Here is a 14882-nt window from a genome sequence, read left to right as displayed (position 1 = left end):
TATCTTCAAAAGGGGTGTTTAAATTGATCCAAATACCCAGTTTTCATGCATGCACCACTTTGGAGTGCCCTCAGTGTGCATGCAAAGTTTCGGGCCACTAGGTTTCATGGTTTTGGAGTTATGGATGCATCGTTGCATCATTTGGGAATGTCAAAATCTCTGACCTTGATTTCACAGATGATGCGGTCATCATTGCGGAAACTCTAGATATCCTTTTTGGGGCCCTCGATTTGCTGAATGAGGAGTCAGAGCTGCTAGGAGTACGGGTTTGCTGGGTCAAAACTAAGATCCAGGCTTTCAGTGACATCTTGTCTGTACCTGTTTGTGGTAAGGATGTTGAGGTCACGCAGAGATTCACTTACCTTGGCAGTGATATTCATGTCTCTGCTGGCTATGAGCCAGAGGTCAATAGAAGTCTGGGTCGGGCCTGGGGAGTCATGGATTCATTGGATCATGGGGTGTGGCGCTGTGTCAGTACCTGTGCAGGAGGACAAAAGTCTGAGTCTTCAGGTCCTTTTGCCTGGTGTTGGCTTAATGGTTAGGGTGGTGGGCTTTGGATCCGAGGGTCCTGAGTTCAAATCCTGCTCAGATGTTGAATTGATACCAGGTGGGGTTAACTCTGCTTGTGTCATCCTTCCGAGGTTGGAAAAATGAGTGCCAGCATTCTGGTATACTGTGTCGGAGTGGTGACAGGATTGTGCGACATCCTTCCAGGATTGTGCTCAATAGCCAAGAAGACTGCTTAAGCAGCACCAATGCTCTGCAGAGAGTGTGGTCCCAATCTCCTCCTCCTCCTTCAGATCCTTGGTGCTTCCATTCTTCCTCTACAGATATGAGACTTGGACTCTGACCAGGGATCTGAGAAGGAGACTTAATTCCTTTGGTACCAGGTCTCTTTGCAGAATCCTTGGCTATCACTGGTCGGACTTTGTGTCCAACGAGTGGTTGCTGAGAGAGACTCAAATGAGATTTGTTACCTGCATAGTCCGTGAGTGCCAGCTGTGGCTGTATGGACATGTGGCTCATTTTCCTGATGCTGATCCTGCTCACTAGATTCTCTCAGCGAGAGAGTCTCGTGAGTGGAGGAGGCCAATGGGCTGAACACATGCCTCGTGGTTGCAGCAGGTTGATCAGTATCTCATGGAGATGGGGATGGGCCAGGCATCTGCCTGGGGGATGGCCAGACGGAGGCTCCTGGAGTACCGGCAGAAAGTGGACGTAGCAACACGCTGCTCCCAGCACATGCTCCCATACCTGACCTGACATACTGACATTTATTATTATAGATATATTTATGTATACTTGACAATCTACACATTAGCTTCTGATCTTCTCTGTGTTATCCAGAACAAAGCCCAGCTGCAAAATCTGGATCAGGAGATCCAGAAACGACACCTGATTCAAGACGAAGTGAAGTTGCAGACACAGCAAGTTGGGACTCTACATTCTAAGGAGAAACGCCTGGAGCACGAGTTGATTGAGCTTCAAAAGCAACGGCAAATTCTGGAAAGGCAGCTGGCTGACTTGCGCAAGTGCGGAGATGCATTTTAGGAATTGTTTTTGCACAAAATCTTAGATCGTGAAAAAGCGATAATTCTATTGATTCAAGCACTGTATGTCCGGTTGCAAAGTATTCCGCTGCGTGGTTCATCGTCACATATTGCCTTCCATTGCAATGGTCTTGGCTTTTGGTGTGTCATGTTGTAATGCTGGCTGATCATTGTTTTCCATCTTCGTTATTTTAAGCATTGATCGAAGACAATTTGGAGCTTGGACATAAATCAAATGCAGGACATGTATTGGCCAGCATCAACGTCTTTAAACATGAGTTACAAGGATATTTGTAGATGATGGAGAAACGCGTTTAATAAGACATTTGAACCTGGAATTTTATTTTTTTTGTTTACCTTGTCGAGGCTCGTATGAGAGCTAACACACAACGCACATCAAAGGGGGGGGGGGCATGAGACAAGAGGGGAGGGAGTGGGAAGGACAAAACAGTGGGGAACAGAGACATTAGGAGATCTGTGGAAGGGAGAGGGATGGGATGGGGAACATGGGGAATAGAAGATGGACATTATGGGGACTTTCAGGAAGGAAAGCAGGGAATTTGAAGGAGGTGGGCTTGGGTGGATTATCGGGGGTAGAAAAGATCGAGGATTTGGATGGGGGATGATAAGAGGTGGTGGTGAACAGCTGTTTTGAAGGCCTGGAGGGAAGAATGGGAATGAATAGAGTGAGGGAGTTTATTCCAAAGGCAGGAAAAAGAGGAATGAAAGAGTGAAGGTGAGCAGTGATTCGTGATTTTGGTAGTTTTACCAGAAGGGGGTTGTTGGCAGACCTTGAGCGCCCTGCGGAAATGTGGTGGGGACAAATCGCAGAGAGAGCAGGGGGGGCGAGGCTGGAGAAGAGACGGTAGAAGACAGAAAGACCACCGACCAACCTGCGGTGATTGAGTGAGATGCCCAAAGACTCAGCCTCATTGCGGGAGATGCCAATGATCCGAAATGCCTTGGTTTCTACAGCGTGAAGCCGAGAAAGGTCGGAGGCAGGAGCACCAGCCCAGAGAGGAGAGCAGTACACCATCAGGCTGCAGGCAAAAGCTTTGTTAGTGGTCAGGGGCTCAGGTGGGCCGAGGAAGGACTTTGCACGATGGAGGATTCCCAGTCGGTGACTGGGTTTGGAGGTGAGGTTTGACATGTGGCTTTCCCAGGAAACGTCATGGCAGATAGTGAGACCCAGAAGCTTGAAAGAAAGGACTTCTTCCAGAGGATTGTTTAGAAAGTGGATGGCATTTTTTTCTAAACGGTCCTTTCGTAGAGACATAGTGAGAGTGTGAGATTTGTCCGGATTGAAAGACATGTTCCACGTGTTGGACCAGTTTGTGATTTTATCCAGATCTGCAGTGAGCGAAGAAGCTGCTGCTTGCCTGTCTGAGGGATGACCGATGGTATGGCAGAGGGTGGAGTCATCAGCAAAGAGATAAAGAGATTTTCCAGAGAGTCGGAGAGATCATGGATGAAAACGAGAAAAAGAACAGGGCCCAGAACGCTACCTTGACGAACTCCAGCCTGGACAGGAAGGGGGAATGAAATAACTCCATTTCGGGCCACACGGTGACTGCGACAGGAGAGGAAGTCTGCGAGCCTTGAGTGGAGATGGCCTTGGATACCATAGGAAGAGAGTTTGGTGAGCAGGGCAGGGTGCCAGACTGTGTCAAAAGCACGTGATATGTCCAGGGATACGGCTCGGATTTCCTGTCTGGCATTGAATACTTCCATCCATTGTTGGGAGAGCAGAAGCAGCATATCCAGCATAGAGTGACCTGGTCTGAAACCAAGTTGATGATCAGAAATCAAGCCATTGAGGAAGAGGAAGGATTTGATGTCTGAAGCGATGATGGATTCCATAACCTTGCTGATGATTGGGAGAAGGCTGATTGGTCTGTAGTTGCAGGGATCTGTTTTTGCACCTTTTTTGTGCTGGGCAGTGATGTTTGCTGATTTCCAAGCAGATGGCAGATGACCTTGAGCAAATGAGAGGGTGAATAGACCGGAGAGAGGGTGAGCAAGAGCAGAAGAGCAGGCTTTGAGGACACGTGGGCTGATGCTGTCTGGACCGGTTGCAGAATCTGAGTCGAGGTTTGATAGCAAGCTCTCCACCTTGTCAGGAGAAAAGGACACAGAGTCCAGGGACAGTTGGGTGCGACTGGGTAAGGTGGGTAGAGAAAGTGATGGGTTTTGGACACAAGATTTAGCTGCAAACACGTGTGGTATCAGCAGTGCGGCCGTTTGAGGTAAGGGAGGGGATGGAGGGGGAACATACACCGGAAACAGATTTGATTCGACGCCACCAGGATTTTGAGGGAGAGAGGTTTGAGAGTTCAGACTTGAGATGAGAACGATGTTGTTTTCTGGCTCTCCTGAGGGTAGATACACACTTGTTCCGAGCTTTATAGAAGGAACTGAGATTGCCCTCAGTTGGGTTTGCTTTCCATGAAGCAAAGGCAAGTTGTTTCAGGCCAACTGCTTCACCACAAACTTCAGTGAACCAAGGGTGGGAGGAAGGGAAGGACAACTGAAGACGAGAGGGGATAAATCTGTCCATGAGGGAGAGCAAGTTTCTTTGAAAGAATTCCCAGGATTAGTTGATGTTGGAGAAAGTAGCGATAGGAGACCAGTCTATAAGTTTGATGGCTGCTTGGAGGCTCAGAAGTCATGGACTTAGGGTGGCTGGTTCATGGTTTCAGCGCCCACAAGCTCATCGCTGGACTTGGTATTCCAACGCTGGCGGTTTGGCAAAGGAGATTGACCATGTCCTCATTGACGGTCGTTGGAGGATGATCCAGAACTGCAGGGTCTACCGGAGTGCTCAGTTCCTCAATACTGACCACAGGCTTGTTGTAGCAACTCTAAAGCTGCACCTTAAATCCTGGAGAATGGTACCATCCCAGCCTAGGCTGGATGTTGCCAAGCTCAGGGATGAGAGAGTAGCTGAGGAGTTTGCGAACAGGCTGAGTGGACACTTGGGGGGGTCTGGGTGCTTTGGAGGGTCCTGAAGAGTTGTGGAGCGCCTTCAAGACCACCGTCCTTGATGTTGCCGGTGGATGCCTTGGAGCTCACCGCAGGGCAAAGAAGAATTTTGTCTCTCAAGGGACACTGGATACCATTGACCAGAGTAGCAGGGCCAGGCTGAATGGCAGAGCTGAGCTGTTCAGGGAGCTGAGGCGTAAAACTGTACGTGCACTGAGGGTGGACAAGGAGGCTTATGTGCGAGGAATCTGTGAGGGGGTAGAGCATCACCTGTGGACAGGTGATTCTCGTCCCGCTTACAGGGGAATTCGCGCATTACGTTTATCCAAGCCCATCCCTCGGAGCACTGCAGTTCGAGCAGAGAGTGGTAGGCTCTTGACAGAGGAGTCTGAAGTGAAGGCCCGCTGGGCCGGTTACTTTTATATTAGCGGTTGTACCAGGCTGATCCCCCAGCTGTCGAGTTGGACGTCAAGGGTGTTACAATCCCTGTTGCTGACCCTCGAATCAACTGTGGTCCACCTTCGCTTGTGGAAACACGGGCTGCGGTGAACCAGTTGAAACGGGGCAAAGCTCCAGGGATCTGTGGCATCCATGCCGAACTTCTCAAGGCTGGTGGAAATGCTGCACTCGTGTCGTTGCATGCAGTTTTGTGCTCTGCCTGGAACACAGGCATCATCCCAACCGACTGGAAGAGGGGCCTTGTTGTCCCTCTCTGGAAAGGGAAGGGTGATCGCCAAGACTGCAACAATTACCGAGGGGTGACGCTGCTCTCAGTGCCGGGCAAGGTCTTTGCTCGGATAATTCTTGATCGGGTTCGCCACCATCTGCTTGAGCACCAGCGTCCAGAGCAGTCAGGTTTTACACCAAAGAGGTCAACGATTGACCGTATCCTTGCACTTCGTGTCCTCACCGAACGCAGACGAGAGTTTCGGCAGGGGCTGCTTGCAGCGTGTGTTGATCTCTGTAAAGCGTTCGATTCAGTGAATCGGGATGTCCTCTGGAGGATTCTTGGTCTTCGTGGGGTGCCACCAAAACTGATCGATCTGATGTCTGAACTCTACTCTGGTACTGAGAGTGCTGTGAAGTGTGATGGTACCATCTCTGACTTATTTCCAGTTGTTACTGGAGTTCGTCAGGGATGTGTACTTGCCCCCACACTTTTCAGCACTTGTACGGACTGGATTTTAGGGAGGATGTCGGAGAGATCAAGTTGCGGTGCATCATTTGGGAATGTCAAGATCTCGGACCTTGATTTTGCAGATGATGCAGTCATCTTTGCGGAGACTTTAGACATCCTCTTGGGGGCCCTCGAGGTGCTGAATGAGGAGTCGGAGCCATTGGGATTACGGGTTTCTTGGGTCAAAACTAAGATCCAGGCTTTCGGTGACATCTTGGATGCTGCTGTCCTGTCTGTGTCTGTTTGTGGTGAGGATGTTGAGGTCGTGGAGAGATTCACTTACCTTGGCAGTGATATTCATGTCTCTGCTGGCTGCGAGTCAGAGGTCAATAGACGTCTGGGTCTGGCCTGGGGAGTCATGGATTCACTGGATTATGGGGTGTGGCGCTGCCGGTACCTGTGCGGGAGGACGAAAGTCCGAGTCTTCAGGTCCTTGGTACTTCCAGTCTTGCTCTATGGGTGCGAGACTTGGACTCTGACCAAGGATCTGAGACGGAGACTTAATTCCTTTGGTACCAGGTCTCTTCGGAGAATCCTTGGCTATCGCTGGTCGGATTTTGTGTCCAACGAGCGGTTGCTGAGAGAGACTCGGATGAGATTTGTTACCTGCATAGTCCATGAGCATCAGCTCCGGCTGTATGGACATGTGGCTCGTTTTCCTGACGCTGATCCTGCTCACCAGATTCTCTCAGCGAGGGAGTCTCATGAGTGGAGGAGGCCAGTGGGCCGACCACGTGCCTCATGGTTGCAACAGGTTGACCATCATCTCAAGGAGATGGGGATGGGCCTGGCATCTGCCTGGGGGATGGCCAGACGGAGGCCCCTGGAGTACCGGCGGAAAGTGGACGCAGCGACGCGCTGTTCTGGCACATGCTCCCATACCTGACCTGACCTGGAGACCCTACCAGTTGGCTTGAGTGAAATGCCAGACTCGACGGCTGTGAGGTGGTTCTCTGATAATAGCCAGAGAGATGTCCACTTTGACAAGGACGTGGTCAGAAGAACCGATTGGAGCGAAGGAAGAGCAGCAGATATTGACAGGGAAATTTGTCAAAATCAGATCCAGAAGAGATGGAGTACCATTGGTTGAGATTTGGGTGGGGAAGTTGACTGATTGAGTCAGTCCCAATGAGTTGCAGAAAGCTTTTGCTGAGGTGCCATGACAGGTGAGAGAGGTACCCACACCTCGCCAACTGGCATGATGACAATTGAAGTCGCCACATATGAGGAAGAGAGAGTTTGGATGAGAAGATGGAAGTTGGTCCATGTTTTCGGATAGTGAGGTATAGATGGAGTCACACTATTAGGTGGACGGTACAGTACACATATAAACATGAGGTTGGAGTGGAGGGGAAGCCATAGCCAGAGGTATTCGTGGGGGTGTGGGGGAATGAGAGCAGTGCATGGAGAGTGAGGAATAGAGTCTTTGATGAAGAGAGCAACTCCTCCACCAGGCTCAGGTCTGTCATACCGGAGGAGGGAGTAACCAGGGAGAGATAGTTGGGAGAAAGAGAGATACAAGAGATACTTGGGAGAAATTCTAAATTTGTGAGCCATTGGTTTCGACGGAAACGCTAAATGGGCCTACGTAAGTACTCGTACTTGTGTGCTTGCTGAGGTGGAAACGACACTGAACAATACACATGGCTTAACAAACAATGAACAAATTCCCTAAGACGCTGAACACACAGACATTTACACAACCCGGCGAGTTAATTGAAGATCTGGCAGTTCATCCCCAAAGTGAACACAGTGGGTTATTTTTATGTGCTGAAGGATGAGGGAAGTTCACAATTGGAGTGGCTTAAGAGAGTGGTGTATCTCTGAGTGAAAGGCCGACAATAGAGCGAGAACAGTTGCAGAGCTCCCACCCACCCCCCTTTTAGGGACTTGCCCCTCTCCCCCTTTAACCACCCTCAAGGTGTTGCTGCCAGCTCCCAGTGGGCATCATCCAATTGCGTGCTTCGGTCATACATGAAGACGCTCTTAGCCAATTGACGAAGCCGATCCCTAACAAATCGGTTCCATGGCCACCAAGTAATGTGGACTAATGATGTCACGCCACCTTGCTCACTGCCACTCAAGAGCGGCCATGCGGGGAGTGTGGGAGAGCCCCTCCCTACACTGCTGGGAGGGCTGGAGCTCCATCTGTCGTCTATGAATTGTAAGAGCAGACATGCTGCCACGCATGCCGTGAGCCACAGTGTGGTGGTGTGAATATTGGGGACACCCAAAAGACTGCTCACCCTTCTTTCTCACTCTCACTCTCACTCTCACTCTCACTTAAGGGGCCTTTAATTTTACATGTGACCTTTAATTGAGATCAAACATTACAGTTGGTTGACATCTAACATGGGCAGATGCATATCCATTGACGTATGTGCATCAAATTCTTCTTTTTATTCTTAGTTTGAAGCTGTGCAAGCAGATTGTCCATCGGCAATGCAATTTTTGTCGAACATTGCGATTCTCACAGAAGAATGGTGTAGTTGCAACACATCACCTTCAAAATGTGTGCGTTTGCACACATTGGTGTGTGTATGTATATGTGTGTCAGTAATCGGGGTCATTTGTACCACTAAAAATCCCCTTATTAACGGCCAGGGTGTTCGATGCGTCAAGGAATCCCTGCAGGTAATCGCTTGATCCACGGCAAGTCGAGCCAGGCGTTGTATCGTTTTTCTCTTCTCGAAATATAGCCGAAGTCACGGTTTCTGTGATTATAATTAGGGCCCTGTGGGGCCACGATTGTAGTCGGAATGTCTGACACCATATTGCATACCGATTGCTAATTTCCAGCAGGCCGTAGGGGGCAGAACACCCGGCTCGACTTGTGATGTTCCAGAGAATCCGCTACGAGTTGGCACTTTCGAAGATGTCCTGTGCTATGCTGCACCGCACTGCTGAGCACATTTGCATCAGTGAGGATCACAGATGTCTGTGTGATCCCCTATTGCAAATAATTTTTATGAAGTATTAGTCAGTCAGCGTGCGTTTTGGAATTTCGGAGCATCAGCCCTTCATCAAAGAGACTTGCAAAGCTAGTTTGAATTGAACTGTCATTCATAAAGATTGAAATCGATAAAAGTACTCTTTTTTTTTTTTTTTACGATTTATTATTTTTTTTCACAAATTGTTTCAATTTCATTCCGAGATTGAAAGTTGTTCTTTCACCTGCAAACAATCGGCCTGTTTGGTATGAAAGCTCGCATGACAGGAACGTGCCTGTGCAGCAAAGCTTTGTCTCAGATCACTGCACTCTGAAGTGTTAACGTGTTTTGAAATGAGATTTTTGTGCCATCTCTTTATTTATGAGGAGAGGAGAGGCAGGTAAATTGAAAAATAAATTGAACATTAATCGGTGGGGGTGGGAGGGGTTAGGGTCTGGGTCCGAGTCTCTGTTGGCCTGCTTATCAGTCTTTCTATGAGTCTGCGTCTGAATGTGTCTTTGGATGAAAATTACATGTAACTACATCCTCAAAGTTGTTAGGTGATTGGGTGTGCAAATTGAGACTTTGGACTTGACACTCATGACTGAATCAAGACTCTAGTCTCAACCTTCGAGTCTCAGGATGACGGAAGACATCCAAAAATTCCGATTAATTCCTATCCGTAATATGAAGATATACTCTTAAGTTTTCCACTTATTTTTCTCCAAAATGTGCACCGGGATTTAAATAGTCAGTCATACTGAAGTGTCTTCCTTCCACCTTCACTGTCATGTTTAGCTTTTTTCTAATCCTGTTTAATTTCTCTGATTTTCTTTCATTCACAAAAGCAGCATTGCCCGTGAATCCTGCTTATCTGCCAGCCATGCTTCTTGGATATTTCCCGTATTTTTGTCTGCGTGTTCAATCGATACACATAAAAACATGGACTCGTTCCGTATTACATCAAGGAAGTTTTATTGCAGGATAATCATCCCATCATGACCATCCCATCATGCCTGTGCTACACCAAAACCAGATTAAATAAATCTGCCAACGACAATTTAATTGGGAGGGGGTGGGGGTGATGCGGATGGATTCCGAGTGGTTGGGTTCAAATCCGACTGAAGGCAGTCGTATTAGGGGTTTGGATTTTATGCTTCAAGAAGTCGAGCCAGTTTTGGAATAACTGTGTCCCTCTTGGGTTGTCAGTAAAAACCCAGTTTGCTCATTAATGGCCTCATTGGGGATGATCGATCTGTCAGGTCTACTTGTGAGGCAGGCCAATCGTTGTGATTGATTCCCTTTTTCACCTGATGTTCTGTATTTTCTATTTGAAGATAAAATATTTGGCCACTGGGGAAATAAAATGTGGAACACTGGATGGACCCCAGATGGAGACTTTGTGGAAAAGGACAAATGTCTGTGCTGACTTCCTCTGGTACAGGTCCATTATTTTCATCGTGGGTAGAAAGACCGTTTTAAGGGAGAAATGTTTTGACCTTGCTTTGTATGGATGAGTTTTGACCCTCTTGTCCCTTGCATTGTGATCTTGAATGCAAACGTGATGAAATGTTTTGTTTTATTCACTTGGTACTTTCATCTGTTTCAAGATATGCAATGGCATCCCTGCATTGTGAAGCTGTTTCTGAACCCTCTGTGCAGGTGGCGCCATGATGCCGAAGAGGAGCTGAAAGACCTTCAGGATCAGTTGCAGACGGAGCATTGTTTTTCGGTCAGAGCTCTATGGAGTGCATTCCCGCGGCCTGGCGCGGTGGTCGACAGTGAGGGGTACCGGCGGGTGTGTGTTTGATTGTAGGAATTTCTCTCTGCTCTCCTTAGGCTCTCTACAAGACTCAAGTGCGAGAGCTGAAGGAAGATTGTGAACAGAATACAAAAATTGCTGAAGAATTTAAACAGAAACTTGAAGACTTGAAAAGTGAAAGGTAACACGTTGTTTATTTGGTAGTCAAACAAATGGCAGCATTTTTATGATTTACAAAAACGTGAATATTTTTAGTTGTGGTTAATTTTTAGCTGACCTGGAACATAGTTCTGGAGAGCTTCTGTGATTGTGCGTCGTCCGTCCGTCTGTCCACATTTCGATGAAATTTCACTACAACCTTCATCACCCAGTATGTACCAAAGCTTGTTCATGGCATTAAAAAAAAACTCGAGTCCTAAAGGGGAACTTAGGAGGTTACCCCCCCCCCCCAGAAAAAAGTATTTGCTTTCTTCTCAGAAACTACACATGCAATTCCGATGAAACTTGAGTACAACCTTCATCGCCTGTGATGTACCAAAGTTTGTTCATACCATTAAAAAAATTGGGATCTTGGGTTGCCGAATGGAGTTGGTGGGGGGGTTGCCCCCACCCCCCCCCAATAACTGTTTGCTTTCATAGAAACTACACACACGATTCCGATGAAACTTGACCACAATCTTCATCACCCTTCATGAACTAAAGTTTGTTCACGCCATTCAAAAATATACCAGGGTCTGAGGGGGTCTATGGGGGAGTTGCCCCCAAAATATGTATTTGCTTTTTTTCTCCGAAACCACACACAATTTCAATGAAACTTCACCACTACCTTCATCACCCGTGATGTACCAAAATTTGTTCACACCATTCAAAAAAAATTGAACACACACGAATGCCTGTTCATCAAAGCTACGAATCGCTGAGAACATTGCAATGCTTATAAACACCCAGAGACGTCAGTGTTCATAGCTTTATTTCATTTCCGCATTTGCGATCACCACGAGTATCTTTTAAATTAAGGAGGTTTACAAAATTTAAGCTCCAGAATCAAACTTACAAGCAGTTCCGACTCCTCGAAAAGAAAAAAAACATATTTGACATTTTGGGTGTCTCTGGAAGGTGTTTGTTTAATGTGTTGCTCATCTCTTACCAAACAAGCCATTTATCAACCATTTCGTTTGAGTGCTTAAGCCACTTGACGAATGCTCTCCAATCTGCTTGGTTGTTGGTTTCGGGAAAAGTTCCCATGCTCTCAATGGAACATCGATTATACAGACGTACGTTTCTGCATGTGTTAGGCCCTGCGGCGTCGTGTGGTTGGTTCCTCGGGAGGTGTCACATCCGCTGAAAATGTGCAATTTCATTTTCTCAGGAAATTGTTTTGTTTACCTTTTTGTGCGATCTAATATAATCCACCCCTCACTTCAACATGAATGATAAATAAAAACAATAAGGTCCATCTGACCAGGTGTTTGCCATGATCTAGCTGTGAAGGCATGGAGCATGGATCGACATTTTGTGTTCTGTGCCTTGATATATTTTTCTATCGAATTTTGTTAATTTCCCACTTGAATTCCTCTTTCAAAGAACTCTGTTTTAAGGTAAATATTAGTGTTTGTCATTTTTATGTCTTTTATGCATGTGTACATTTATAAACTGTATTACCAGAACGGAAGTGTGTGTGTGTGTGTGTGTGTCTGTGTCTGTGTCTGTGTCTGTGTCTGTGTCTGTGTCTGTGTCTGTGTCTGTGTCTGTGTCTGTGTCTGTGTGTGTATGTGTGTGTGTGTTTTCTAGTTGGTTGTTGGTTGGAGCATTGCTATTCACTGCGGGAGGGAGGGATGCGTGAGAGAGAGAGAGAGAGACAGACACATACACAGACTCACAGGCAGAGACAGGAGAGTGCTGCATTTTATGAGGAGGGAACGAGTTAGGAACAGTGAGAGAAAAGAGTGGGGGAGAGGAGGAAAAAAAAAGGCAGGTGAAGGGTGGAGGTGGGGTTAGCAAAGAGAATGACATGTGACGCTTAATGACCAAACACGGAAATTAAAAAAAAACTCTATGTCAGAACAGCTGTACACTCAATGACACAACAGAGTTTGTAAAGTAATCTGCTGGTACATCTGCAAAAACTTTGATATTCCAACTCCAGAAAATGTGTGGGAAAATGAACCAAAAGCATCCACTGAAAACATTGAAGTACCGCTCACGTACAACCTTATGATCCCATCGGGCATCAACATCGAAAACAAAGTATTGCGACCAGCTATCATACTTAGATGCAAAAAGGAGAAGAAGGCATTGCTAATTGAGGTGTTAATTCTGGTGATTTTGGACTAATGATGTAGAAATCAAGAAAATGACCAAATACCAAGATCTCAAGAATGAAGTGAAAAGATCCTGGAAGCTGAAGAATGCCAAAGTTGAACCAGTGATGATGAATAACCTCATGGGAATGATGAAGAAGAACCCCACAGAGATATTAAAAACCATCCCTGGGAATATCACTACAAACGAACAACAGTTGGAATCCGACCAGGGCTCAGTAACGATCCTGAAGAGAGCCCTCGGCACAAAACTTTGAAAACAGAAAACTTCACAGGTGGTCCATGAATCGTGACCCCTTACCGAAATGAAGGTGGATACTTTGAGCCCACCCTGGGAGGACTCCATGCCACATTCTGAAACACACACACACACACACACACACACACACACACACACACACACACACACACACACACACACACACACACACACACACACACACACACACACACACACACACACTTCCTTTCTGGTAATTCAGTTTATATACGTACACACGCATTAAAGACATAAAAACCACAAACACATAGATTTACTTTCAAACAGTTCTTTGAAAGAGGAATTCAAGTGGGAATTTTACAAAATTCAATTAAAATATATATATCAAGGCCCAGAACACAAAATGTTGATCCATGCTCCATGCCTTCACAGATAAATCACAGCAAACACCTGGTCGGATGGATCTTATTGTTTTTATATATGTATCGATGTCGAAGTAAGGGGTGGATTATATTAAAAGGAAATCACACAAAAAGGTAAAACAAAGTGATTCCCTGTAGGAATAAAATGACACATTTTCAGCGGATGAGACCACACGGCACCGTAGGGCCCAACACAGGTGGAAACATACGTCTGTCTAATCGATATTCCTTTGAGAGCATGGATACTTTCACCGAAACGAACAACCAATCAGCTTGTAGAGCGCTCACCAAGTGCCTTAAGCACTCAAGCAAGCACTCCAATGAAACGGTTGTTAAAAAACGGCTGGGTATGCAATTCGCAACACATTAAACATACACCCCCCGAAGACCCCGAAATGTCAAGCCCCGAACGCTGACATCTCCGGATGTTGATAAGCATTGCAATCTTCCCAGCAATTCATCACTTTGATGAACAGGCATTCAATAATATGAGTGAAGAGAGTGAAAACAACAACTTTATCATTAGGTAATCGTTGCGGCGTGGTCGAAGTCAAGACAACATGGTTGAGCAGGCCAGAAAACATGGCAGCTTCAGACCCCTGTGAGGTTACCCAGGAAATTCCTCAAGACTCAGAGAGCGAGGTGGCTGAGGATTGCCTGATGAAGGATGTAATTAAATAAGGCCGTTAAAGGGGAGTTTTAATTAACCCAAACACCAAATTTTCACTCATGCACTTCCTTGGTGTTTTCTTCATTTGCATGCAAAGTTTCAGGCTGCTAGGTTTTATAGTTTTGGAGTTATGGAGGAGACACACTGATAGACACACTGATAGACACACTGATAGACACACTGATAGACACACTGATAGACACACTGATAGACACACCGACGCACACACACACCGACGCACACACACACCGACACACACACCGACACACACACACCGACACACACACCGACACACACACACACCGACACACAGACACACAGACACAGACACCGACACACCGACACACACACCGCCACACACATTGCCTTTCATTAGTGTATATATTATATACACACATCGGGACCCAGACATTTGTGGGGGATACATTCCAGGAAAACCCCGCGAATGTTGAAACCGCTAATGTGGGGGCATTGTTTCAATGGGAAATGGGGGGGATAAGTTATGGGAATTTCCCGACCCACAAAAAATCTGCGAATATGAGGGAAAAATCTCACGAAAATACAGGAAAATAGACCAAAATCCGCAAATGTCAGGGTAAAATCGGCGAGTGTCAGGGAAAAATCCAGGACTGTTTTGTCATTGTTACAATGGAGACAAGGGGGATAACGTTATCGGTTTGCGGCTGTTCCTGGTTAAAAGGGGAAAGTTTTTAAAGTTTAAAATGTTTTCTCTCCCTACTCTCTTATGCTTATCCCACGAAAACTATGTTTATCCCATGAAACTACAATACAGTACATACATTACCGTATGTTTAAAGTGCACAAGGTGAGATGTCCCACAAAACTGT

General features: G+C 46.5%; 1 protein-coding gene across 9 annotated transcripts in view; it reads left to right on the top strand.

The window, feature by feature from the left end:
* The window catches only part of LOC147019404 (rho-associated protein kinase 2-like), a 184076-nt gene that overhangs the window by 133273 nt on the left and 35921 nt on the right, over positions 1 to 14882 (top strand). For all 9 annotated transcript variants that reach the window (XM_085893836.1, XM_085893841.1, XM_085893839.1 and 6 more), the window contains 3 exons: positions 1348 to 1532; positions 10302 to 10371; positions 10479 to 10582. In XM_085893836.1, the coding sequence (XP_085749962.1) occupies positions 1348 to 1532; positions 10302 to 10371; positions 10479 to 10582 (359 nt within the window). The remainder of the gene's footprint in view (positions 1 to 1347; positions 1533 to 10301; positions 10372 to 10478; positions 10583 to 14882) is intronic.

The sequence above is a fragment of the Eptatretus burgeri genome, chromosome 9, assembly GCF_056783735.1.
Source record: "Eptatretus burgeri isolate ZD-2024b chromosome 9, Ebu_testis_v1, whole genome shotgun sequence".
NCBI lineage: Eukaryota > Metazoa > Chordata > Myxini > Myxiniformes > Myxinidae > Eptatretus > Eptatretus burgeri.
This window is presented reverse-complemented; position numbering and strand designations above follow the sequence as displayed.